Below are 26,265 nucleotides of genomic sequence, written 5' to 3'. Positions count from 1 at the left end.
CGGCGCGGGGAGGGAGGGGGGGGGCCGAGCCGGGGCCGGGCCAGGGCCGTGCCGGGGCCGTGCCGGGGCCGTGCCGGGGCCGTGCCGGTCCATCCCGCCCCGGCGGAAAGCAGAGGAGCCGTGGCGCAAGGGGCCGGCCGGGAGGGATGCGCAGGGCGCCGCCGCCGCGCTGAGGAGGTGCCCGCAGGACAGCGGCTCCCGGAGCCCCCCCCCCCCGCTCTCCCCAACCTCCCCCCTCCTCCTCCTCCTCCGCGGGGCACCCCCCGCCCCGGTACCCACCCCGCCCGGCTCCCCCCCTTCCCTCCCCGCCTCACCCCAGCCGGCCCCATTCCCCTCCCTCCGCCAGATGACCACCGCCAGCGGCCAGCAGCGGCTGGAGCCCCCCGTCCCTCTCCGCTCCTGCAGCCCGGCTCCCGGAGCTCTCCAGATGAGCCGGCCGCCCTCCTCCGCCCTGGAGACCTCCACCTCCTCTTCCTCCACCTCCACCTCCTCCTCCTCCTCCTCCTCCTCGGCGGCGGCGGCGACCTCCAAGAGCAAGAAGGCCAGCTCGGGGCTGCGGCGGCCGGAGAAGCCCCCTTACTCCTACATCGCCCTGATCGTCATGGCCATCCAGAGCTCGCCCTCCAAGCGGCTGACCCTCAGCGAGATCTACCAGTTCCTGCAGGCCCGCTTCCCTTTCTTCCGCGGCTCCTACCAGGGCTGGAAGAACTCGGTGCGCCACAACCTCTCGCTCAACGAGTGCTTCATCAAGCTGCCCAAGGGGCTGGGCCGCCCGGGCAAGGGCCACTACTGGACCATCGACCCGGCCAGCGAGTTCATGTTCGAGGAGGGCTCCTTCCGACGGCGGCCCCGCGGCTTCAGGAGGAAGTGCCAGGCGCTCAAGCCCATGTACCGCATGATGAACGGGCTGGGCTTCGGCGCCTCCATCCTCCCGCAGGGCTTCGACTTCCAGGCGCCCCCCGCCTCCCTCGCCTGCCACTCCAACGGCTACAACCTCGACATGATGCCCAACGCCATGGCCGGCGGCTACGAGGGACTCAGCGGCGGCCACCACGTCCCGCACATGTCGCCCAACCCCGGCTCGACCTACATGGCCAGCTGCCCGGTGACTGCCAACGGGGACTACGGCCCCGACAGCAGCAGCAGCCCCGTGCCCTCCTCGCCGGCCATGGCGAGCGCCATCGAGTGCCACTCGCCCTACACGAGCCCTTCGGCTCACTGGACAGCCTCGGGGGCCTCGCCCTACCTCAAGCAGCAGGGCCTCCCCGCCGCCAACGCCGCCTCCTCGGGCATCCACTCCAGCGTGCCCTCCTACTCCCTGGAGCAGGGCTACCTGCACCAGAGCCCCCGCGACGACCTCTCAGGTACGGGGGGCTGCGGGGAGGCCCCGGACCCGGCCCCCCCGCCAAGGGTCTCCGCCGGTAGCGGGGGGCTTCGGCGGGGACCCCCCGGCTGCGGTGGGGCAGGGGGGAAAGAGGGGCACGGTCTGCCAGAGGGACTGGGTGGCAAGGGGGTCGGAGCCGGTCTGTTTCGGGATCGGGGGGGATGGCCGGGGGCGTAGGGCATCGCTCCGTCCCGGCTTTAGGTCGTTCCTCCCCCCCACGGGACCCCTCGGTAAACCGCGGTCCGTGGGGACTCGTAGGGGGAGGCATCGGAAAAGGCGTTAAATATTATCCCCAAAGCCCTGCGGGCTGCGGGGGAAAAGGAAAAAAAAAATAGGAAAAAAAAAAAAAAAAAAAAAAAACGAAAGAAAAAAACCGCTAATCTCGAGAAATGCGAAGGAGATTAAAGCAGATCCAGTGCATTTCTGCAAGCGGAGGGAAAAAGGGTTTCTTCTGCTCTCTTTCTCACCCCCTCCCTGCCCGGCCGGTGATTACAGACAATGTCTGCTCAGAAAAAAATCCTAGCACAAAAATGGGTAAAAGATGTTGGGCTCTTACGGGGAAATTTTCCAAATAGCCCTTTTAAACGTGGGTCCCGGAGGTTAAGCAAACAAAGACAGTCTGGGCTGGACCACACCGAAGAGGATTTTAGCCTGACTTAACCCCTATGAGAGCGGGGTCTTGTTCCATTTTATGGGAATTTCAACAAGTAACAAATACAGGCGACCCTCAGCGCTGGGTCCCCTCCTGCCCCCGCCTTGGGCTCCTGTCAATCACCCCCCGGTCCCCCTCCGAGCCCCGCACCCTGCCCCGGCCTCCCCGCGGGGCGGGCGTGCGGGGAGCCCCGCAGCGGGCAGCCGGGGGGGCTCGGAGGGGATGCCCGGCACAGCAGCGAGCCGCCTTCCCTCTATTTAAATAACCACAATCATCATCATCATCATCAAAAATTAAAGGTGACAAAACACTAATCAGCCCTGCAGTGGCTTCAGGGGAGAGGAGCGGTTCCCTGTGCCTTACCCGCCGGGCTGCGCGTCCTCCGCGGGGCTGCTCCGTGCCCACGGGGCTCTGCTGCTCCGCTTTCAATCCGTTTTTCGGAGATGCAGCCGCTCCTTCCACGGGGCTTGGTGGCCGGGAGGGGTTCTCCAGGGCATGCCCCGCCGAAATGCCTCCCTTCACCGCTAGCCACTTCGGCTTGGCTTTGTTGCTGTCGCTGTTGTTGCTTGGATTGATTTTATTTTTTTTTTAATCTGTTTGTTTGTTTGCTTTTCTTTCGGATTTTTCTTTTGGTTTGTTTTTATTTTTCTTTGTTTGTTTTACTTCTGGCGGTGGCCCGGCCGCCCGGCGGGGACACGCGTGGCGAGGGAGAGGGGCTGCGTGGCGCCTGCCCCCTCCTCCTGCCAGGCACCCGAGGTGCCAAAGGCGATTCCTGGAAGAGAAACGTTCATTGCGGGGCAGCTCACGAGCAGCTTCTGAAAACAACAAGCAGAGAGAGAGAGAGAGGGAAATAGAGAGAGGGGAAGGGTTCTGGTTCCCCCGAAGCCTCCCACCACGGTTTCCGAGGCTGGGGCGGTTTAAGTGCGGCTCTTTTCTGTTGGAGGACGGATGTACAGACAGACCGAGGGACGCTTTTTTAATGCCGACGAAGAGCGTCCGCTTCCAGCAGCTCAGATTTAGTGCCTCCGCTTTGCGAAGCGGAGTTTCTCCGGCTATTTTGCACAGCCTCTGCTCTGGAGTAGGGATCCGGGCCCTGGACTTTGGGAGCAAACCATCCCCATTGGGAGCAAACCGTCTCCATTCCTCGATTAGATTAAAAATAATAATAAAAATCTTATTATTATAATAAAGATCTTTATTATTATTATTATTATTATTATTATTATTATTATTATTATTATTATTATTATTATTTGCGCGGATCCACTCCTCGTTCGTGTGTGATCCGCTAAATCTCTGCCGTGCAATTGTTTCAGCAGAATTAAAGGAGATAGGGAAAAACGATCCGAGCTCTTTCGTTCCTAATTATTTCCAGCAATAATCTATCCCCTCCTCTCCCCACAAAAGCAGCAGCAAGTGAATTCCGCTTTTCCCTTTCTTTTAATTAAATGCAAAAGCAAATTCGGTGGCAATCGCTGCGGATCGGTCAATAACCTCCTGCTCGTGACAGCGACGGGGAGGACTTGAAACCTTGAATTTGCATCAGACCCAAGAATAAGAGAGGAAAAAAAATTGGAAACAGGAGGCTCGGTTCTGCTAAAAGGATTTTGAAGCTGGGGAGGTGGGGGTGGTACGGATTTTTTTCGCACACTATTAAATCCTGCTAAATGATTGAATCAGGATTGTAATAAAGTGCCCTGGTTTATGGTGAGCATACCAGCAGGGTTATTAGAAAGCCGAGGAAATCCAGCGAAATAATCACTTTTATAAAGTGAGCTCTGCGGGGTGAAGGAGGGGACAGTGCTGGAGGAGCCGGGCTGTGCGCGCCGCCGCCGGGGCTCGCTGCACAAATCGCGAAAGGTGCCGGCTCCGTGACGCTGGGGAAAACCGTGCACGTCTCCCTCTTTTTTTCCCCCATCCCTTCTCTTTCTTTCTGTGCTGCTTTCTTTCTTTCTTCCTTTTTTTTTTTTTTTTTTTTTTTGACCCTCGGTCAGATTTGACAGGGTCCCACCAGCCGAGCCTGACATCCCCACGGCAAAGCAAAGCAAAGCAAAGCAAAGCAAATCCCTTTCTGGCTCCGTCCCGCAGGCCTTGCCCAGGCGATCTCCCCCCTCCCCACTGGTCCTGTAGGATCCCTGCCAGGCTAAAGATCCCCTCGCGGCGCGGGCTGGAGGGCGATCTCCCACGGGGCCTCTTGCGCTCCGTCCCCCCAAGGGTTTCCTTAGGCTGTGGGAAATTAAAATCGGAATTTGAAAGGTCATTTACATGTCGGGGCCGCGGATGTACTTCTCTCGCTGCTGTTGACGAGGCGTGGGGTGTCCTTGCCCTGTATCCGAGGCTCACGAGAACACACACGTGTACAGGGGCGCAGCTCGCACCCCCCCCCCAAAAAAAAAAAAAAAATCATACACATCATCAGCACACAAACGAATGACCACAAATGAATGGTGGCAATTCAACCTGCAGCCCCCCAGTCAAAAGCAACCCCCCCGTTCCACCCGACCACCCCCACCTTTCCCCCGAGAATGGGATTTGGGAACGAGGGAGGGGAAGTCAGCGAGGATCAGGACCCGAGTGCCATGTCCCCAGCGCACCCAGAAAACCACGCAAGTGGCATCCTCTGCTCACATCCCCAGTCTCACCTGACCCCGGGCACGACCGAGGGACACTCAGGGGGCAGATGCCCGGCTGTGCCCGTGTTGCCGCACGTAGGGATGCGCCCAGGGCGCGCTCAAGCGTGTGCCCATGGCTCTGCGGCTTGTGGTGCGCCCTACAAGCGGGACAGGGGACAGGCTTCCCCGGGAAGGGGAGCTCCATCACAGAGCAGGGACAGGGGGAAGCCTCTCCTCCGTGCGGGTGAGCTACCTGGTTTCTGAACAGCTCTTCTTCTCTCCTTCTCTTGCAGTGGGATTGCCTCGCTACCAGCATCACCCGTCCCCGGTGTGCGACAGGAAGGATTTTGTCCTCAATTTTAACGGCATTTCTTCCTTTCACCCTTCGGCTAGCGGCTCTTACTACCACCACCACCACCATCAAAGCGTCTGCCAGGACATCAAGCCCTGCGTGATGTGAAGGCAGCGCCCCAACAGAGACAATCAGGTGGCGTCGAGCAGCGCCGACGTATAGACGGACCCACGCAGACGAAATATAATGTGCACTCTGATAGCATTGATAGTACACGAGTCACTTAGCAAAAATTACCTAAGGAAGCAGTTTTCGGGCCCCTCCACTCCTTGAAGGACACGACACGTACAGCCGGTGTAACTCCGAAGCGCTCCCCAAAATCGCGCATCGCTAGGTGAGGCTGAGTGTCCCTGAGCGCGCCGGTGGTAAAACGCCTTTCCGTCGTCTCCTAAAGAGCCGAGCTTTGGGAAAGTGAACGAGCTGAAATATTTTTGTACGAGAAAGTCTCTTTGAATAGGAAAAACCAGTCTCCCAGCTCAGCACCTGCGAGGACACCCCCCTCCGTTTTCCTTTTTTTTTTTTTTTTTTCTCTCCCCGAGCCCCACCGAGGACACTTTTTATGGACTCCAGCACCGACCGATCGATATTATTAAAACAGTATTGTTTAGCCCTTTCGTGTATAGACTTTAAGAAAAGTTCATTTTGTTTCCAGTATTGCAGCAAGACAACGTTTTGTTTTTTATTTTTACAAAAGTTGTTTTTCTACCACAATATTTTTAAAGAAATATTTTAAATAAATCTCGTGTATACTCACACACTATTGCTTTAAAAGGAGAATATATTTGCACTTATGTATACTTTTTACAGTTTGCCAAAATATTTTGATGTACAAATTTTTTTTTTTTCCAATAAAATGTATATAAACGACAATGTGCTGGGCAGGCACTTCTTTCCCCTCGGCCCCTTTCCGATACATTTCCTCTCCCTTTGCATCCCCCGTTGTTAAAGCTGCAACCCCAAATCCTGAAGGCTCTGGAGGACGAGAGCGAAGAAGGAGGGGGGGAGACCTGTGCCCGAGGGTCGGGGGCTGCTCTGCCTGATCCCAGGCTGTTCTCGTGGGCAGACTCGAAGATAACGAGGGCAGCGGACACACAAGCAGCAGGGACCAGGTTTCCTGCTTCTCCCCCCGAGGGCTCCTTCCCCCTCGAAATGTTCAGGGCTGTTTGCAGGTGCCCCCCTCCACACGGCCACGCAGCCCCCCTGCAACCCGGAGAGGCTTCGCCAGGGGGCTGCAGGCAGGAGGGGGCGACATGGGGGGCGAGAAGGATCCTTGATAAAAGCGTGGCTTGATAAGCATCGAGGGGCTGGGCGGGGGGAGAACCGAGAATAGGGTGGCCAGGAAAAATAAAGATGAAAAAAATAAAAGTGGAAAAAAAAAAAAAAGAAACACGGTGGGGATAGAAGCACCCCCTCTGCATCTCCCGACCCGGGGCACCCTCGGCGGTCCAACCCCTCACCATAGTGCCCGAAGAGGCTGAAGAGAGAGTGAATTTTGGCAAAATAGGTAGCTGTGCAGGTAGACGCCCGCATGCAGACATACGCACATGCCTATCGATTATATACATGCACTTATACATGCGTAATGGCATATAGGCGCGCACACATCTATAATTCTTCATCTTTTCAAATATATATTTATGCTCAAACATGCCCTTTTCTTCCCTGAGCTTCTCAGGGCCTGTGATAAATTATAAAGTCAGTTTCAGAGTTTGCTCCGACCACAGTGCTGTGTTTACATTCTTTCCGAGGCAAGCCTGCATGGTCGTAATTTATATCCTAAACACTCGAACGTAACTTGTTTATACAGGAATGACAGGACCTCAAAGAGAAAAAAACTGCCTTTGCCTCACCGGCGGCCTCGCGTGGGGTGCCAGTGCCCTCCAGCGGCACGACGCCGGCATCGGCCTCCCGCAAGCCCCGGCCTCTTCCCCAGCCTCCGCGGCGGAGGCTCGCAGCCTCGTGGATTATCTGAATTTGGGCATTGTGGTGTCCCCCCCCCCCCCCCATCCCGCCCCGGCTCCTGAACGTGATTACAGGGCAGAGAAGGGGACTGAGTCCTCCTAAGAAAGGGGAAGGATCTGCTGGGGCATCCTGCGGGTTGGGGCTTCTGGGCTCGCCCGTAAGGGTTTCTCTCCTCTAACAGACTAAGGTTCCCTTTTCACCCGTAAAGCTTCCCAGACAAAGGACGTTTCAGAAGCAGTACTCTTCTAGACACCGGTATGTTTCTGGGTGATGTCTGTAAAATGAACCCAGCCTCTTTTTTTTTTTTTTTTCTTTTTTAATTTTATTTTTTCCCCTCAATTTAAGGCTGACCAGCAAACGCTGAGGAAGGAAAAAAAAAAAAAAAAAAAAAGAAAAAAAAAAGGCCAGATTTTTAAGTTAATTTGATCTGATTTTGTTTTGATATTTGATTTTATTATAGTACTCTCTAGCCTAGAAACCCGGTTTTTGTTTAGTCTAAAGAACTCCAGTGGCTGCAGAGCCCATGAGAGCCAAGACCAAGAGCTACACCATGGAGAGGACAAGGTATTTATGTTTTAGCCATGCAGTTAAAAACTTTTTGCATCTTTTTACATTTGTGAATGATCACTGAACATGCATGAGTGCTAACTATCCTAGAAAAAGAAAACCTTTGTTAGAGATCCAGCACCTTGAGCCTTCTAATCACAGTACTAAAGGTGCAGAAGTCTATAACACCAGAGAAAAATGGAATTTCTAGTGTTAACACAAACCCAGAAATCTAGATGTGTAGATGTAGTCTGAGCATCGTGAGAGAGCCCAGGAGGACACACCCGACTTTGAGTGTGTATTTGCCAGCCACAATGCGAAGAAACCTCTAGCTGATATGCTAAAATCAGCATCAGCTGGTGCACAGCATGGGAAGGTCTGCATCCCTGCAGTTTTCTGAGTTGTTGCTTTTTTTTTTTTTAAATGAGAAGAGTCTTTTCTCATCCTCTTTATGATTCATTATCTTCTCATTCTTTGCCAGCTGAAGTCCCTAACTGCTTTGTCCTCTATATGTGGATTGCCAGATACCTAAGTACTACCTTTTGTTTCTTTACAGTGTTTTCATCCAAGTAGCATCCAACAAGCACCCAACTCCGTTGACAGAGTCATTGGTCACCTCTGTTCACCTCTGGCTTCCAGCCTAGGGCTACAGCCTCTACAAACCCTTTCTCCTTACAGGTGAGCACAGAGGAGGATGAGAAGATATTATTTCTAGGTATGCTTCTAGTCTATCCTGAGGAATAGATTAGAATAGGATAGACTTTTAGATTGCACATCTACAAGTCTGCGTTATGTTTTCCAGCAAGATTGGTTGGTCTAATGCTTCAGTAACGCGTCTCCCGCAAACCTTGCCTCGCTAATGACCTCAGTCCATCCCGGCTACAAGAAAGCTACAACTAAATTACAAATAGTTAGTCATCTCGACTGATCGCCTAGCTCCCATTTGGTGAGGCACTGAGGCAAATGGACTGAGTGTAGGCTAATCCAAACATTTCCATTATTAGAGCACACCAGCCAGAGTTTCCGCAGGATGGGAATGAAATCACGCTGGAGCGCCTCAAACAGTTTGCATGTGATCTGCTATAATCTTATATATATATTTTCTCCATTCTCTGGTTTCATCACAGTCTTACTGCCTCAGTGGAGGGATTTTGCTTGTGAGGGTGTTTATGTTACACAGAAAAAACCACTCAACCACTCCAAAGCTGGGATCATTTGAACAATCAATTTAACGTTGACAAAATTAGCCAAATGCAGAGATATCTTATGCGGAACATCAAATTTCTTGCTGACATTTGACCAAAGTGTTTTTTTAAAACAGTCAGTTTATTAATCCCATTAAATCCCTTTGCCTATTATTCTATTAAGACCAACACAAGATTAATATCTTGCTGCATTTTGTCCCAGCTGGCAAAGTGCTTTGAGCAACACAAAATTTTCAGTTTAGTGTGAGAATTTTAGTCTGATTTGGAGGCAAAGAAAATACCTTTTTTTTAAAACTCAGTAACAATATGAGTGATTTTATTGAAGTAGAAAGACTTGCTCGTAACATATGCATGAGGTAATATTTAAATAAGCCTGGTCAGAGAAATGGTAGGTATTTCAGTTAGGCCCTGAGAAAGCCAGGTACTGCTTTCAATTATAATTTTAATATACCTGAGTATGTGAGTAGTCCCATTAAATTCAATGGGACTGAGCAGCTGCTTGGAGTTAGAAGTGCTTTGCTGAGGAAGGACGGTGGGATCAGAATCAAACAGTACAGGTTCTTCTGATGTGCTGCAGCTGCGCACTCTATAAGAACTGGAGTAGAATATACCTGGTTCATATACAGAACGAAAATTAATTCAAAACATACTCTGGCTTTGAATAGAGATGTATTTTACAAAACCTGCTGGCATTAATCTGCATGAAATACTGCCTTAGCTAATAAGAACACCCGGGCTTTATTTATATATTGAGCCATTTGATAGATACAAATGAAGAAAGAGGTAAATAGAAGCCAACATATTTTTGAATAAAAGCCCAGAGGTTCTCTCAGAGTTCAATGATCTTTGTGTCTAGATTATAAAGAATTCAGAGCAGCTTCATCTGACTTGCCAACTACTGAATAGAGCTCCAAAACATCTGTAATATTAAACAACTTCAAGCCTCCTTTTTATGCTTGTTTTTATCCAATGGTGATTTATAGAAATCTATTGGCTTCTCCATTGGTCATTTCTAAAAAGAAACATTCTGGGAGGTGGAGGAGGTTTTAAAATTTGTTGGGACACCACTACCAAACTGCAGCTGGAATTAGAGGTATTTGACAGTGGATTTAGATTTATTTGAGAGATTATGGAGAAATGTTAACTGCATCACATTGGTTATTTTAACCACTGCAAAATGAATTTGCAGTGTTGCGCAAAGAACTGTTGGGCTCACAGGTAATTTGATGTTTTCAGAGTACATTGAAAAGACTGAGCTGCTTTTGAGGAACAGATAACGGATGGATTCCTCAGACTGGATCTCCACTGGTAACATTTTCCTTGCAGTAGAGTTGCAGCCCATTAATTCTCACTGTCCAAATATAGGTAGCATTAGTTTAAATAGAAGTTTTATAACTGATTCATCTGAGCTACTGAAATCCTTCATATACGCAATCTAATCTCATTTTCAGAGATCCTCTTTGGATTGGTTTATACCTGTCCTGACTAACATACATCAAACACATTTTACTTTATGAGAACTCTTTTCTTTTTTTTCTTTTTTTTTTTTTTTTAACAGTTCAAAGTAGATTAAAATTATTCTTTGAGACTTAGTCTCAGGCACAGCAGTTTTCTGATATGATGAAAGGTGTGATTTAGCTCAAACTGCATAACGGGTGTTTATGGGCACTCCATCACCGTAATCCCTCGTTTATACAAGTACAGCTGCAAGCTATGCCAATACAACCAAATTTAAAGTGGTATCAACTCCCTAAGGCTTATTGAAATTAAACAGCACGATGTCTGTGACTGTGCAATCCTTACATTAAAGGGCTGCAACTTTTCTTCACAAGAAAACTAAATATTAGCAACTGGATCTTAAACATGAGCATAGTGGGAACTTCTGGACAATTTTACTTTTGGAATCAAGGCTTTAAAGTCAGCTTCTGGCCTTTCTTGCACTGACTTTTTTTTTTGTTTGTTTCTTAAACTGGAGGTTTCCTCCTCAGAGATTTGTTGACCACTGGTGGTTTGCAGAGCATTTGCTGGTGGCTTAGAGTCAGCTCTTTGGTTACAGGACAGTGCTTCTCATCCTTTGCGGTGGGTGAATAGGAACAAATGGGAGTGGGAAGATGCAGTGAAGATGAGAGTCAGCAGCATGATTCACTCTATTAAAAAAAGGATAAAATACTTTTGACTTTAGAACTGCTGAAGCACATAAATGTTTCCAGCCTCTGCCACGTCTCCTCTGGGACATGGTCTTAGTGCTGGTAAGGTTGGGTGGTCGCCTGGCCATTAAGGAAGGGAGAACAGAGTTGTCACCGGACAAGGAGCGGCAGGAAAGCACTGGAGGAAGTGTACTTTGATCCCAGGTGACTGAACAGGCAGAGCTGTAGTAAAGAGGGTGAGCAATATGAATGTTATCAGACCTGAGTAATAATTGATAAAATGCATGCAAGAAAGGGTAACTAGTGCAGACATCGTGGGAAGCTCCACCGTGTAGCTATGAAAGACAGAATTACATTGCTTAAAATAACCATCAAGTTCCACTTCTCACATCATGCACTAACCTCTGTTTTCACACATGAAAATCCCCCCTTTCTGCAGTGCACCCCTTTTTCTCTCCTGAGGCAGGACAGAGCTGCTCTGCAATGACTCACAAATACTCCCGCGTTGATCTGGGAACTGGGATGCTTGAATGCATTAATGTATTGGTTTTGCTTAGTGTGAGGTGGCAAGGAGAAGTGGACAGGAAAAAGGCAATAGCTCAAGATAAGCGACCTCCCGTAAACAAACAGAGGCTTGTGCAGGACAGCGGAGGAGCAGGGGGTCGGAGGAATCTGGCTCGATTTCCCATTGAAAGTATCCAAAGTAGCCTGAATAAGCAGAACCAGGGCCCAGGACTCAGCCAAGTTACTCAGCAGGCTCAGAGGCTCTGTCAGGAAAGCAGTAGGAGCTGTTTGGGGAAATCTGTCTGAGAAACTGGCATGTCTGAAGCAGCCCAGCCTTACTCAAGCTCCTAAGAGTTGGCAGTATGGACATGTACAGAGCAGGTAGCTTTTTTTTCAAATATCTTTTCTTTCTAAAAGCATTTTTTCTTCTGTGAAAATCAATCAACTGCCTGTATTTCATATGACTACTCTACCCCTGGATATTCCCAATTGTAGGTTTGCCAAAAGATGATGAATGCTCAGCCCCATGGACAACACTGGCTGATGAAGCCTGAACCTCCACGCAGGAGAGGAAAGGACCACAGCCCTGTGCTTGCTCTCAGCGAGAGGATAAGGAGGACAAAGGTGGAGCTCAGCTGGAGCAGTGGTGCCTGATGTCAGCATGGTTGTGAGGATAACAGTGGTGAACATCCAGGAAGGTGATGACAGCAGCAAGAGCCTAATCTGGCCAACAGAGTGCAGAGTGGTATTCCCCTGGTATGCATTAGTCTTAGTCCTCCAGTATTTTCATCCTTCTTTTACTGTCCCCTCCCACCTTTCCATGCCTGTTGATTGCCCCAGCAGATTTCTCCCTCTGCCAAGTGAATTTTCTTCGAATTCTGGGATACAAGCCTTGCTCCTGTACTGCTTCAGACAATGGCCTTTGTTACCAAAACCATGAGGGCAAGGAGTGGCCACGAATGATTCATACATCACTGTTTCTCTTCTAATATAATAAAAGCAGATACACAGATCTCTGCAAGCTCTTGACATTTCCTCTACATATTCTCACTAATTTCCTCCTTATTGTTACAGATGAATTACTCACACTGCAGCTCTACTACATGACCAGGGTTTAAAACATCCCTCAGCAAAAGAAAATATATTCATATATGCTCATTTCTCAACTCCAAAGAGAAAGAGTCCTGAAACTTCCTCTTTTTACTGCAGTGTGTTGATTCTCTCCTCCGAAGTTCCCACTGCCCAAAGGAAATAACATGGGCTCTCCAACTTGGTTGTTGAAGGAAGAGGTCAAAAGAAAAGACAGCCAGAAGAGACGAGGGCGGGCTCATAGTAACTCAGCAATTCAGGCCCAGAGGAGGCACTGGGAAGAGCAAAAGGAGCACAAACCAGGTACTCAGTCCAGTAGAGATGAGCAAGTTCTTCTACCAGCCAGAAGTGTATTTGTTGATTACCTTCTCAGCTTCGTTCTTGGATCCATCCTTTGGCATCAGAAGGAAATGTGATTAAAAGGCCATGCTCTCATTGAGTAGAAAACCACTGGGAGTAAGCAGCTGACATTTGCCTGTCCCAGGAGAGCCCTGCCTTCTTCCTCAGCCACCGCTGTCCCTCACCTGGGGGCTGGCTGCCTCCCCAGGGATGTCTCTGAGAGCAGTGCAGAAGGGCATTAGACATCAAAGCAGTTTCCACCTGCCCATAGTCAGTTCTGGATGTAAGTGCCCCCAGGGTCCCCAGGCAGGAACCACACTCCGAGGGTGAAAAACAGAAAACAGATGCGCATATGAAACAGACCATCCCATCCAGGGGCATCTCAGGACATATTTATTAGTCAGGAGCATGCTCCACAGCAAATCATGGCTTTCCTTCTGTATGGAAAAGCTTTTGATGGTTGGCTACTAATGGCTAACAATGAGGCAAATCTATAGTCCAGACAGGCTTTAGATATGCCAAAAAGATCCGTGTGCTGGCAAACACACCGTTCAGCTTGTTCATTTCCTGTGCACTGTTTGAAACAGCCAGAACCCTTTCTCACTATTTAATTCTTTGAATGCAAAGTAAAATAAAAACAGAAGAAACATTGAGTTAGAAAAAAAATCCCAAGCTCAGTACCTCAGGAGGGACTTGTGCACAGGGAGAGCAGACAGAGGAGCTGGGAAAGCCCCCAGTTATAGCATACATTCTGCATAGCCTGCTCTGTGGAGACAATAATAAATTCCTCTCTTGCCTGCACAGCTGGCATTGACAAAGTCACTTCCTTCCTCCAGAAAGAGGACCCAATGCAGCTTTTCCACATCCTTACAGACACAGACAGCAGGTAGAGGTCTAGAAAAACACCATCGGCCCCATAAAAAGCACATTCGTTCATGTTCTCCTAGGTGGACTCATGTCACTAAGAAATGTAGCAAGCTCCTCATCAGTCCGGACTCATAGTTCACATGGTCCAGGAGCCGGTGCTTGAGGGAAGGGCTGCAGAAAATCGGTGGACTTAAAAAAAAGTGGTAAGGGGTTTAGCACCCCCTGCTTGCTCATGGTGGAGTGTCACCAGAGGGAGTGATCTACATCCCAACTGTCAGTCACTGTTTTAGGAAGACCAACTGTTGCTTAATTTTTTTCCAAATCATCCATTTCCCAAAATACTCACTTGGCAGTTGAAGAACTGCTTACCCAATTCAGCGTGAATTTCTTTTCCAAGCCCACAGGTGAGTGCTGCACCCAAATAAGATATTATTTCCACCTGTTCATCCCATTTCACCTGCACTAGAAGCTTCAGAAGATGTAAGAAATTTTGTTGTAGACAAGTATGAGATAACTTGCATCCACACCAACCACTCTGACGGTGAAGACTGCGCTCAGCTTTCAACTTAGCTCTTGGTCTGTGGCATCCTGTGCTGGAGGGTGCCAGAGGCTGCTTAGAAGACACATAAAAGACTGGTTTCTTTCTGTACATTATGTTTTTTTTTTCTGTCTGTAATGCCAAGGCAAGGGAGAACAGAAGCTCCTCTTTCATCTTAACTATTTTTAATTCATTTTAAAGTGGTTTTATCACATCTCATCCTGTCTTCTTCCTGAGGCAGCTAACCACCATCTTCAGACTTTTTGGCCCCTACAGTCTTACAGTGATTCCACCCCCACTTCACAAGAAGCAAAACCTGCTTAAGCAGACCACAGTTTTCTGTAACACAGACATCAAAGCTCATTGTAAAAGCTCCTTTTGCAGGAAAAAAAAAAAAAAAAAGTCAAAATTGGCATCAGAGGAAAAGCAATCTGACCTCTTAGAGATCTTTGCTTTAGGGAAACATGAATCTTAAGCTCAGCATGTGTATTTCTCTCCATTGACTATGTTCAGGTGATGGGCTCATGGGAAAATATAGTCAGATAAACTGTATGTGCACTGGCTCGGATGCCAGGTCCTGTACAACATGTGATAGACAAAAGTGCTCCACTGGCTTCTAGCATAATGCTGTATAGTCCCCAGCACTCTCCAACTGCAGCTGACAGCTGCACGGAGAGCAGAAGTTTCTCTTAAGCTGCCTTCAATAAGCCCTAAATCTTTTTCCGGAACAAGTTTCAAATGCTCCCAGTCACACAAATATTTTGCCTTCCTTTCCAGTATGTCTTATTCTGCATGTGCCACCAATTTAGCTCTATTTGCCATTGCACTGGTCCTTTGCCTGCTTTGGCTAAGTCCCACTTGCATGCCTCCCCCACTGAAGCACCAGGGTTTGACTGACATAAATAACTTTGTTTGTATTTAGACAGCTCAATTCCCCTTTCCAGGCTGCCAATATCTATGTTAAACAATACCAGACCTTGGCACTCCTCTGCCAGCCTTTTTTCAGGGACAGAAATTAGCCATTTATTCTTGTTTATTACCTCCAATCTCTTAGCCAGCTTTTGGTTCATGGCATCTCATCATGTGATGAACTTATTCTCTTCAGGTTTTTCTTCAATCTTAAACAGGACCTTGTCAAAAGCTTTTAATGTAAGGATGGTGGATGCTAGAGTTCAGATAATTATTTCAGATATTTATTTCAGGTTGGAAATATTTAGATGCAACTGGAAGCTTGGTGCCTAGAGTGGATGTAGTGCATTTCAAGCCCATGAATAAACATCTTCTCGTCTTAGTTACACTGCTGCAAACATGGAAAAGCTTTATTACTTTTGGTTGATTACTTGATGAGAGTTGGCATAAGTGCAAGAAAAACCTGTTACAAAAGTTCTGAGTTTACAGTCTGATCAGATACTGTATTGTAAATACACTGAGCTGTTGTTATCAGTAGCAATCTTATTTATAAGATTCACCCCGTCCAATGCACTGGGAAGACTATGTACTTACAGGTATCAGTATTTTGTTATTAAATGCACCTGTTAATCATAGTGAGAGTTAATGGTGTTGTGGAGAGCATGATAAGAAGAGAGAAGAATAAGAAAGAAAACCAGCAAATACAAAGACCCCATAGAAAACACACCAAAAAAAATGTTGGTATGAGAGTTGTCACTGCACCTTGATTTGCTTTGTGACTGTACAGAAGAAAACAAAAGAGGCAGCTGGGAGGAAACATGCAGGAAGTGAAATAAGGATGGTTGTGAGACGTCTCCACAAATGAGAGAGTGACCAATGCCTGGAGGAGTGGGAAGCAGCTATCCATCCAGGCACTGGCTGGTTTGGAGAGCCAGCTGGTCTGTCACCAACCCTGTCTGGAGCTGAGCTGATGGGCACCACTGTCTAAAACCATTCCCAGCAGAACGGCAGCGAGCAGTGCCTTGTCTCTCCCAGCCAGAGGGTGGGAGTGCCGAGAAGAACTTGCACAAAATTTGAGAGGAAAGAATGAAGTTTAAGTCATACTCACGCGTGCGGGCCTGCCTTTGTTATTTTAACCCAGTTATCGGAGCACCGTGTTCCTGTTGATTCTTGAGTAGCTGCTTTGTGTTAGAAAGGCCAAACGGCGTCACTGAATGCATTGTCTGGTTGCAGAGCTCCCGAGAGGGGGACTTCCAGCAGAGATCCAAGGCAAACCAGGCCAGATAAACCCATACACAGGCTCTGGAGGTACGCAGAGGGCGGCAGGCACATTGGCCATGGTGGGACCATGCTGACATGGACAGACGGGTACAGGCTCCTTCCACAGCTCTGTGCCGTGACATCCTAACGTACCAAGCCAATCCTGGCTAACAGAGTGCCTTTGGATGTGGGTTTACAGTCTGCAAACCCAGTATTGCCTGGGGACCTGGAAAGCATGACATCCACTCGGTGCTGTGGGCTGACACCCAGGGGATGAGTCACGGATGGTGTGTCCTGGAAGCAGGAGAGCCCAAAGAAATGACTGGAGAAGGATGTTAGTAAGAAGGCTTCACAAAAAGTGAGCCTACAAGTAAAAGGCTTTGAGTTACAGGTGGGGAAACCATGTGGGGCCAGGGTTCAGAAATAGATATGAATAAAAAGTACATAAAAAAGGACAAAAAAAAGAGGTGGTTGGGAAGACACCAGTGAGAAAATGGGGTAGGAAACCTGAGGAAAGGAAAAGAGTTAGGTAAAGGGTGGGCTAAGACAAAGAGAAATTGAGGAGGATGAAGGGGGTGAATGAAACTATGATGCTGGGAAGGCCTTTTATGAATGGAAGAAGGAAGCTAACATGTCTAACCTTCAAGATGGGAAGTCCTTTCCTTTTGGCACACATGTAAGAGGAGAACAGCCATCACCTTTCCTTGTGAGCTCAGTTCAGAAAAGGAAATGCAGAAGTGCATAAAATGAAAGGGCAGTAGGGAATGGGAAAAAAGAGAAATCTGAATGGGGATGAAAATGATCCTTCCTTTATTCTGGAGGAGGAGGATATATATCTACAAGTATGGTATCATATATATGAACATATACTTCCTGTTTTTTATTTTCCTCTGGTCTTCTTTTATTCTCTTTTATTCTCTCTAAAATATTTCTAGATAGCTAAAAGGGTTGCTGCAAACATATTGGAATGCTACTGAAATTCACATGGTTTCTCTGCACAGAGAGGACAGGGACATTGCAATGTATAGTATCTCCTCTCAAAAGCATTTTTAGCTACCAGATGAAAGTGAATTCAGCTCACACGTGGGTAACATTTGCAGATTCCTACAAAGATGAGTTTTAGCTCTTCTAGCTGCTTCAGTATTCCTGTTTCCCTTATACCTGTAGTCTTCCTGCAGAGATAAAATCACTGAGAAAGAATATAGATTTGCTCCTTCAGAAAAGCCTTTTTTTTTTTTTTTTTGGTCTTATCAGTGAAATAAGTACATCCTGTGCACAGAAACTTAAAAAAAAAATAAAAAATCAAAGTTCTCTGGAACCTCACCATTAGACTAGGCTGCCAGAATATTATAAAATGGCTTAAGTAAATAAATAACATTGCATTGTCCAAAAACTCCTTTCTTGGAAAGCTTTGTATGCAAGCTCTTTATGCAGTAAAGGTAACATCAACATCTTCCTGGTCGTTTAAAATGTAGTCTATTATATTGCTATAAAAAATGCAGGGAAAAGATATTCCAAAATTATTCCAAATAAGGTAAATCTGAAGCATAATTTATTACAGTCATAAATCCTCATGTAAATGTCAGCAGCCAGTAGATCCTGGACTTCAGTGATGGCAGCTCTCCTAGTAGGAAAGAGGCAGTGTTTAGTTTGAGGCTGTAAAAATCCTCATCTGTGGCCTCTGGACAGCCAAAACTCAGAGCCCGCCTCCCAGCTGTAGGAAGAGGCTCAGATGTGCAAGATCCCTATTAGGATTTAGCGCCAGGGTAACAGCTATCAGCAGCACAAGCAGTGGCACGGAGGGGTAGTCAGAGCAAGACAGACCTCTGCTTTCATTTAGGACACCAAAGACACCTTTGCTATGGGAATTGTGTGCTGCATCAGCAAGATACTCCAGCTCTGGGGCCAGAAGCCTGTTGCCTTAAACTTGGAGGTTGCTTGTTACACATCACTCACAGGGTTTTAGGGATGAGGAAAACCTCGGGGTACCCAGCCGTTGAGTTTGGAGGAGACCAATGGGTTGGAGTAGAGCCACCAAGCTTGGCTGCTGTTGCAGGAGGGATGGCCACAGAGCAAGGAGCCAGCTTCTGCCCTCAGGCTGACTCCTTGTGTGCTTTCCAGTGGGCCACGCCAACTTTTTCCACTCGTGTTCCCTCCAGCCCAGGTGAGCTGAGTCTTCGTGCCCATGGCCACTTGCATGCCTTTCTCCCTAGCTCTGCTCTGCCTGTTGCCTGGCATGCCTGAAGCAGCCCTCGTCTCTGCACTGGGGTGATTCAGATGCAGGATGGGAGGTGATTTATGACATAAAACAACACCAAAGCTGGTACTTGGGGCTTTTACTGTGTTCAATTTTAATACAGGCAGCCAAAAAGTCTACCTTGACTGACTCATACATGCACATCTATGAAGGAAGACCATGACGTTATGTCACTAAGAGCTGCTCAAGGTTTTGCTAAGGCAAAAGCCTACAGACATGTCTAAGTAAGAGATGCTGTTTATGTTTAAAAATAAAAATAGTTTATTTACAGAATGACCACATTCTCAAGGTGAAAAAAAAAACAACGGAGCATATAACCAGTGGGAGTATAATTTCTGAAGATGGCTGGAATGAGGAACAGGAATGCTATTCTTGTCCTCTTTTTCTCCTTTTTCATCTCTTTTACTTCATTCTTCTCTTTCTTTCTCCACCTCACTCTCAGCCATATCTGAAATGCCTCTCTCATGCCTGCCCTCTCTTCCCTCCCTCTGCAAGCACCCAGTCCCAACATCACAGCTTCGTGGCAGTGGTGGAAATGGGCAAACTGTGGAGGCACTGTAAAAGCAGATGATGCAAGGAACACCCTTTGGAAGGTTCTCCTCAGACTTGGATGGGGGTTGAATGACATTTGGCACTCAGTGAAAAAAAGTCTTGTCTGAATCAGCCCATTACTCATGTCAATGGCTTGCTCATCACATCAGCCTTGGGCCTTGCTGGGCTTCTGGGGTTCATATAGGCAGAACAGCTGAGCCCCAGAGTTCTCCTATTGGAAAGCAAATGCGTAGGTGCAACTTCAGGGGAGAATTGTTCCCTCAACTCTAGAGGGGTGATTGAGTACTTACAAACAGATCTTGTCGTTGCCTTTCAGCTTCAGCCTTCCAATTTAAAAGTTGTACAGTTCCAAGGGAAAACTTAAAAAAGAAGGATGCTTTGTTTTAATGCTCATTCTAATTTTATATATATGTGTATATGTACATATATATTTAGCTCCAACAAGTGAGGACAGTCTGAGTTATGTTATTAACCTTTTTCTCCATTCTTCTCCATTTCCCCTTCATGCTCCTGTCTAGTGTAGCTCTGCCTGCTCCAGCCTTGCTTTTGATTTTTCAAAACACAGATGCAAGCAGATAATGAGGCCACAGGAGGAGAATCCTTCAGGATGTCTTGTTTGGTTTGGAAATATTTAAATGTCTGCTGCATTTCCTTTGAGCACAAGGCAGGAGTCTGTGAAAGTGCACTGTTCCTTCTGCTACCCGCAGTACTGCTAGGGGTGGGAGAGTGTGCGTGCATGTAAGCATATGTGTGCATGTGTGCATGGGATGTTTTCTAATCTTTTCAGCATGGCTCTTTTTCCTGGGATAATGTGAAACATTTCTCTAGGTCACATTTCCCTGGAGGAAAGGATTTTAACTATAGTAATTCAGGTGAAACTTTTCTTTATAAACAGTCTGCCAGCTTCACATGATTGCAGCAAAATCATAACTCTCTAAGTAATGAACGGTTTGAAGAGTCATTTTTCTGGTTTGGATAGATTTAAATGTTAGCGTCCATTACGGCCGGTTGTTTTAGATTAAGGGATCATAATCAAGATGAGAATTCTATTGTTTTGTCATATACAAAGCAGTGAATGGCTGTTAGATGAATTACATGCTGAATCTGAGAATCAGATTCAATCAGCTTTATTGCAAGAGTGGTACAAAATAGTTACCCAAGAGACCATAACGCATAAAGAGAAACCCTCCTCGTTCAGTTCTATGAAGTTAAAACAGCTTGTTGCAGGTTGCTCCAGATTTTCCATTGCCATACACCTTGTGGCCTGGCTGCCATGGATGTGGCTTGGGAGGAGATGAGATATAGCTCTGATTAAAAGGCAAGGATCAGAAAAGGACACTTAGTGGCAGGCAAATGTGCATAGAAGAAAAATGGCTTGTTCAAAGCAACAATTCTTGTTATAAAGAGCTGTGCCTTGCAAAACATGAAAGATCACTTCCTGACTTCAATACTCACATTTGGACCCTAGAGTTCAAATTTAGAATGTGACTATCAATACAATGAGCAATAGATTAAATTTTGCAATAACTAAATAAAAGGATATTACAGTCTAATCCAGGAAATTCAATGAACGTACAAATACCATAAGCATGACAAATTAACTTAAAATTCTGAAGTGATTTGGCCAGATTTTCAGAAACAAGATTATTTCAAAGAAGTGTTATTTACAAAGGCTATTGAACACTGTCATTGCTACAAACACACTGTCCCAACATTTGTGCGTAAGTCTCACCATGAATTTTTCTTGTTCATATGAAAATAACTGTCTTTTATTGCCTATACCTTTTTGTGTCATTTTGATCATTGCATACTGATGTATCCATGTTTTTCGTACATGTTGTAAAAAATTCTCAGCTTTTCTTTTTAGCTTACATTACTACAAGGTTTTTGAAACAAAGGATGAAAACCTTTCAAGTGTTTTTTGTTTGTTTGTTTGTTTAATAATTCCTAAGAAGACAATAAATGTAAGGAAATATTTTTAACACAACTTACTGTATTGGTGGAGACTGTGGTGCAAAGAGCATTTTTTTCTATTTCAGTTCATTGTGCCAACAGTTGAGTGATGCGGCTACCTTACTGTTAAAAATAGAAATAGTAATACAAGTTTAGAGCTGGATACTATGAAATGCACTCTACAACCACAAATGCGTTCCAGGGTATTGTTTCTGGTAAATATGTGTACTGGATTTATTTTGTGGGCAAGACACTTTTGAAAGAGTGGGATGTATCCATCCACTAAGGATGGATATTGGATGAGAGCATGGTGAACACACATACACATGCAAGCATACACGCACACACACTCACACACACATATAAAAGTAAATATTTATTAAATGGATGTCTCAGTGTCAGCCCTGCTCTGTATGTTGACATGATCCAAGTCTAGAAGCCACAGCTCAAAACAAAACAACCTATGAATACTTGACCTGGAAACAGTGAGAAATTCTTCTGCTGTTCACTGATCTTCTGATGTTTAACCCTTACCAGTTCCACTTCTTCTTTGTCAGTGAATAGCTGATAGGAAGAGTTATAGCACAGGAAGTGAGATATAATTATGTATTTCCAATAACTTAACTACCTTTGGGGAGCAGGGTCAGATAAGTAGGACGTGTTCTGAACAAATGGAGAAACAGCTCACACAGTACATACTGTTCCCAGAAGGGGAAAAAAAATAAAATAAAAATTAAAAAATAAAACCTTTGAAACGACAAAGATTCTTACATTCAAATTACTGCTTTCCAAGTCTGTAATTTCTCAGCTAGGTCAAAACAGAAAATGAGTGATTACTGTTACAACTGGCATACACTCTGCACTTTGGCTGCATTTAAGATACACAACATTTTCCAGAGAATTACGTTGGATAATTTGTCTTGTGTATTTTAAGCCTTTTTCACATGTCCTGAAAGACATAAGCAATAAAATACCTTAAGGAGTGCAGTGGCTGAAGAGGGGAGGCAGCACGGGCCCAGTGTCAGGGCACTCGGGTGCTTTTCCTGGCGGTGCTGCCCATCTATCATATAACTCCAGATGGGTTGCTTATACCACTACTCCCCAGCTTGCCTGCCTGAAGTTCAAAATCTCTTTGGCAAGAGTAATTTCCAATGTCAATAGCACTGTTTATCTTCAGACAGAAGGGAAAAAAAAAAAAAAAAAAAGGAGTAACTGCAGCTAGACACCTACTTCCATATCGACAGGCAGAAGTAAGCCCCATGATTTGCCGAACAAAGCTCCCGTGGACCATTGTATGGCACTGTACCTGTTTGGACATTTGTGCTGCCAAACTTGCACAGCTTTGGAGAGTCTGTGTAAGGAGAGGGGGTGCTTGAAGGAATTTCACATCAGGAGCCACACTCGGGTTCTTGGAGGATCCTATGTTCCCAGTGCCCCAAGCATCCAGTTTGGCCATCTGCTGGAACAGGCTATTGCTCCTCCCTGCCCAGGTTACTTTTTTATAGAAGTCAGATCACAAGAAGAAAGGGCTGAAGATTAGAGGGGCTTGCACTGAATCTGGGTGATCACACACACATGCAGGAAATTGAATGACATGACTCAGTTTTCCAGAGCAAATAGATTTGGATTCCCCAGGGGGTATCCTGTCTTTCCCCACTGACTCCATACAGAGTCTAGGGACACTGTGCTTGCATTTTTGGCACCTACCTCACCTAGGAAATGTGAATATTTGTCTGCCTATACCTTGCCACACTAAGCACACACCAAGCACACACCAAGCAGACCAATATTTTTCTTACATGTTATATTCTACAAATTTCATTGAACTGCATTCCCCCACACTTCCTCTGTTATATCAAAAGTAACAAAATTCTTTTAGATAACTCCTAATTTAGTTTTAAGTTTACACTTACAGAAGCAGTCACATAAAAATATTATACCATTTGGCCTTCTCATAAAAACATTTTATTCTGAACTTCACGCATACACTCTGGTCCTATTAAATTCAATATCCCTCCAGTCTGTCGCAAACCAATGACCTTCCTCAGGAGAATTTCTCTTTAAAATCATAATCACATGCAGTTAGCTCCTTGGCTAGTTTCTGCTATTAACACAGAAGAGGGAATAAAATTTTAATGCTGCTGACAAATTGTGGTTCTAGCCAGAAAAAAAAAAAAAAGAATGTAGAAGTAAAACTCTGTGTTTCCCTATCACCATTTGGTGGCATCCAAATAAAAATGGAACTCTGAAAAACAAATTTGCATGCCTATGGAGTCACGAATTGTTAAGGTCAGAAATGACCTCTTGACACAGGTGATCAAGGGCCAATGAAGGGAGGTGTTTTGCTGGACCGGTTACTTGCAAGCGACAAAGAACTGACCAGTGATGTGAAGGCTGGGGACATCCTATGCTCCAGTGATCACGAGATGATATTGTTCAGGGTCCTGAGAGAAGGGAACAAGGAAAAATGTAGTGTCACAATGCTGGACCTCGGGAGAGCAGACAGATATCCCCCAAGAGGGGGATCTGTTTGGAAGAAGCCAACACAATAAGGTCCTGGAGAGAGAGGGAGTCCAGAAGAGCTGTTTGATTTTCAAGGCTCACCTTCTCAAAGCTCAAGAGTGGCCCATTCCAACAAGCTGGAAATCAAGCAAAGGCAACAGGAGCCCTTCAGGGATGAACAAGGAGATCCTGACTAAATGTAAACATAGAAAGGAAGTGTTAAATAAGTGGAAGCAGGGCCAGGTGACCCAGGAAGAATGCACTGACACTGTTCTAGTGTGAAGAGATGGGGTAAGGAAAGCCAAAGCCCACCTGGAGTTGAATCTGTTGAGGGATGTGAAGAGCAAAGGTCTTCTACAAGTACATGAGCAGAAAAAGGAAGTCTAAGGAAAATGTGGCCCCAGAGCTGGGCAGGGCAGTGGACCTGGTGACAAAAGACATGTAAAAGACCAAGGTACTGAATACTGCTTTTGCCTCAGCAGTCCCAGGTTCCTGAGACCAATGGGGAAGTCTGGAGCAAGAAAGACTTACCCTTGGTGAAGAAAGATCTGAGTAGGGAATATTTAAGCAAATCAGGCCTACACAAAACTATGGGCCCTGATGACATGTACCCATGAGAGGTGAGGAAGTTGGCTGACATCATTGTGAGGCCACTCTTTGTAATTTCTGAAAGGTTGTGGCAGCTGGAGGGCATTCTTAAGGACTGCAAAAAGAAGAGTATCACTGCTAACTTCAAAAGGAGCAAAAAGGACAGTGCAGGGAACTACTGGTCAGTCTCATCTCAATCCCTGGGAATGTAATGGAGCAAATTATCCCGTAAATCATTTCCAAACACATTAAGGACAAGAAGGTGATTGAGAGTAGTCAGAATGGGTTTATGAAGGGGAAATCATGCTTGACCAAACTGATGGCCTTCTACAACAAAGTGACTAGCTCAATGGATGCAGGGAGGGCAGTGGATTTTGTTTATCTTTTCTTTATTAAGGCTTTCGGCACCATCTCCCATAACATCCTCATTGACAAACTGATGAAGTACAAGCTAGATAAGTGGACAGTGAGATAGAGTGAAAACTGGCTGAGCTGCCAGGCTCAAAGGGTTGTAATCAGCAACACAAAGTCCAGCTGGAGGCCAGTCGCTAATGGTGTGCCCCAGAGGTCAATACTGGGTCCAATAGTGGTAAACATCTTCATTAATAACCTTGACGATGGGATAGAGTACACCCTCAGCAAGGCTGCAGATGATATAAAGCTGGGGTTAGCAGCTGATATGCCATTCTGAGCTGTGTTGCCTTTCAGAGGCACTTCAACGAGCTGGAGAGATGGACCAAAAAGACCCTCATGGAAGGGAAATTCAAAGTCCTGCATGTGGAGAGGAATGTACCCCATGCACCAATGAAGGCTGGGTGCTGACCAGCTGGAAAGCAGCTGTGCAGAAAAGGAGATTGGGTGGATGCCAGTGTGCCCATGAGCTATCAATGCCCCCTCACATCAGTGATGGCAAACAGCGTCCTGGGCTTCTCTAGGAAGAGTGTTACCAATAGGTTGAGGGATATAATCTTTCCCTTCTACTCAGTGCTGGTGAGATACATGGGGAGTGGTGGGCTCAGATCTGGGATCCCCAGTACCAGAGTGATGTGGGCATACTGGACTATGTTGAAGGGACTGGAGCATCTCTTATAAGAGGAGAGGCTGAGAGGGGTGGGTCTGCTCAACCTGGAATAAAGAAGGCTCAGGGGGGAAGCTTACCAATGAGTATAAATACCTGAAGGGAAGGAGTAAGGAAGATGGAGCCAGACCATCCTCAGTGGTGTCCAGTGACAGGACAAGAGGAAACAGGCACAAAATGAAATAAAAGAAAATCTATTTAAGCACAAGAACAATACACACGCACACTTTTTACTGTGAGGGCGGTCAGACACTAGTACAGGTTGCCCATAGAAGTTGTGGAGTCTCTTTCCTCAGAGGTATTCAACACCCAACATTGCCCTGAGCAATCTGCTGTAGCTGACCATGCTTTAAGCAGGGGTTTGGTCCTGACAGTCTCAAGAGCTGCCTTCCAACCTCATCTGTTCTGTGATTCTGTGGCCTTTGAGATCATTTTGTCGGATCTCATGCCACAGAATTTCATTCACAGCTTGCTCATACACCAAACTCAGAAATGCTAACTGAACTAAGCTTCAGTTTTAGATGGATGTCTGGACTGGGGTGTAAGATTTGAGGGAATGGGAAATCCACTACACCCTTGGTTAAGTTATCTTTCAAGTAATTATCTTCACTGTTAAGAAACCACCCTTTTATCTAATCATCACTGTCTCCTGTTAACAAACAGCTAATAAATGAACATTTCCCCGATCAAAAAATTAAGTTCCCATTTCTGCTTCTGCACAAATACTGCTTGCACTGAGTTCAGCCCAAGTACAGCTGGTTTAAACTTTCAAACAATTCTGAGGGGGACACATGCCTAAGAACTGGGTTCAGCTTGCTTTTCAGCCTCATTAGTGGGGACAGCTTGAGAAGGGAACTACAGACATGACAACCCACAGTGGATCAACTGTGTAAGAAGGAACAATTTTTAAGATGTTTTTCAAGGTGAAATCGTACACTCATCAATAAAATGATGAGCCAGAGGTTGGCA

General features: G+C 46.3%; 1 protein-coding gene across 1 annotated transcript; it reads left to right on the top strand.

The window, feature by feature from the left end:
* The first annotated feature begins 224 nt into the window (after nucleotides 1–224).
* Nucleotides 225–5,888, top strand: FOXF2 (forkhead box F2). The gene is made up of 2 exons (XM_068670939.1): nucleotides 225–1,364; nucleotides 4,942–5,888. The coding sequence occupies exons 1-2, from the start codon at nucleotides 347–349 to the stop codon at nucleotides 5,106–5,108; spliced, it is 1,185 nt and encodes a 394-aa protein (XP_068527040.1). The 5' UTR covers nucleotides 225–346; the 3' UTR covers nucleotides 5,109–5,888.
* The last annotated feature ends 20,377 nt before the right edge of the window (nucleotides 5,889–26,265 follow it).

Source organism: Anas acuta, chromosome 2 (genome assembly GCF_963932015.1).
Source record: "Anas acuta chromosome 2, bAnaAcu1.1, whole genome shotgun sequence".
Taxonomy (NCBI): Eukaryota; Metazoa; Chordata; class Aves; order Anseriformes; family Anatidae; genus Anas; species Anas acuta.
The sequence above is the reverse complement of the archived record's forward strand: the minus strand, read 5'-3'. Positions and strand labels throughout refer to the sequence as shown.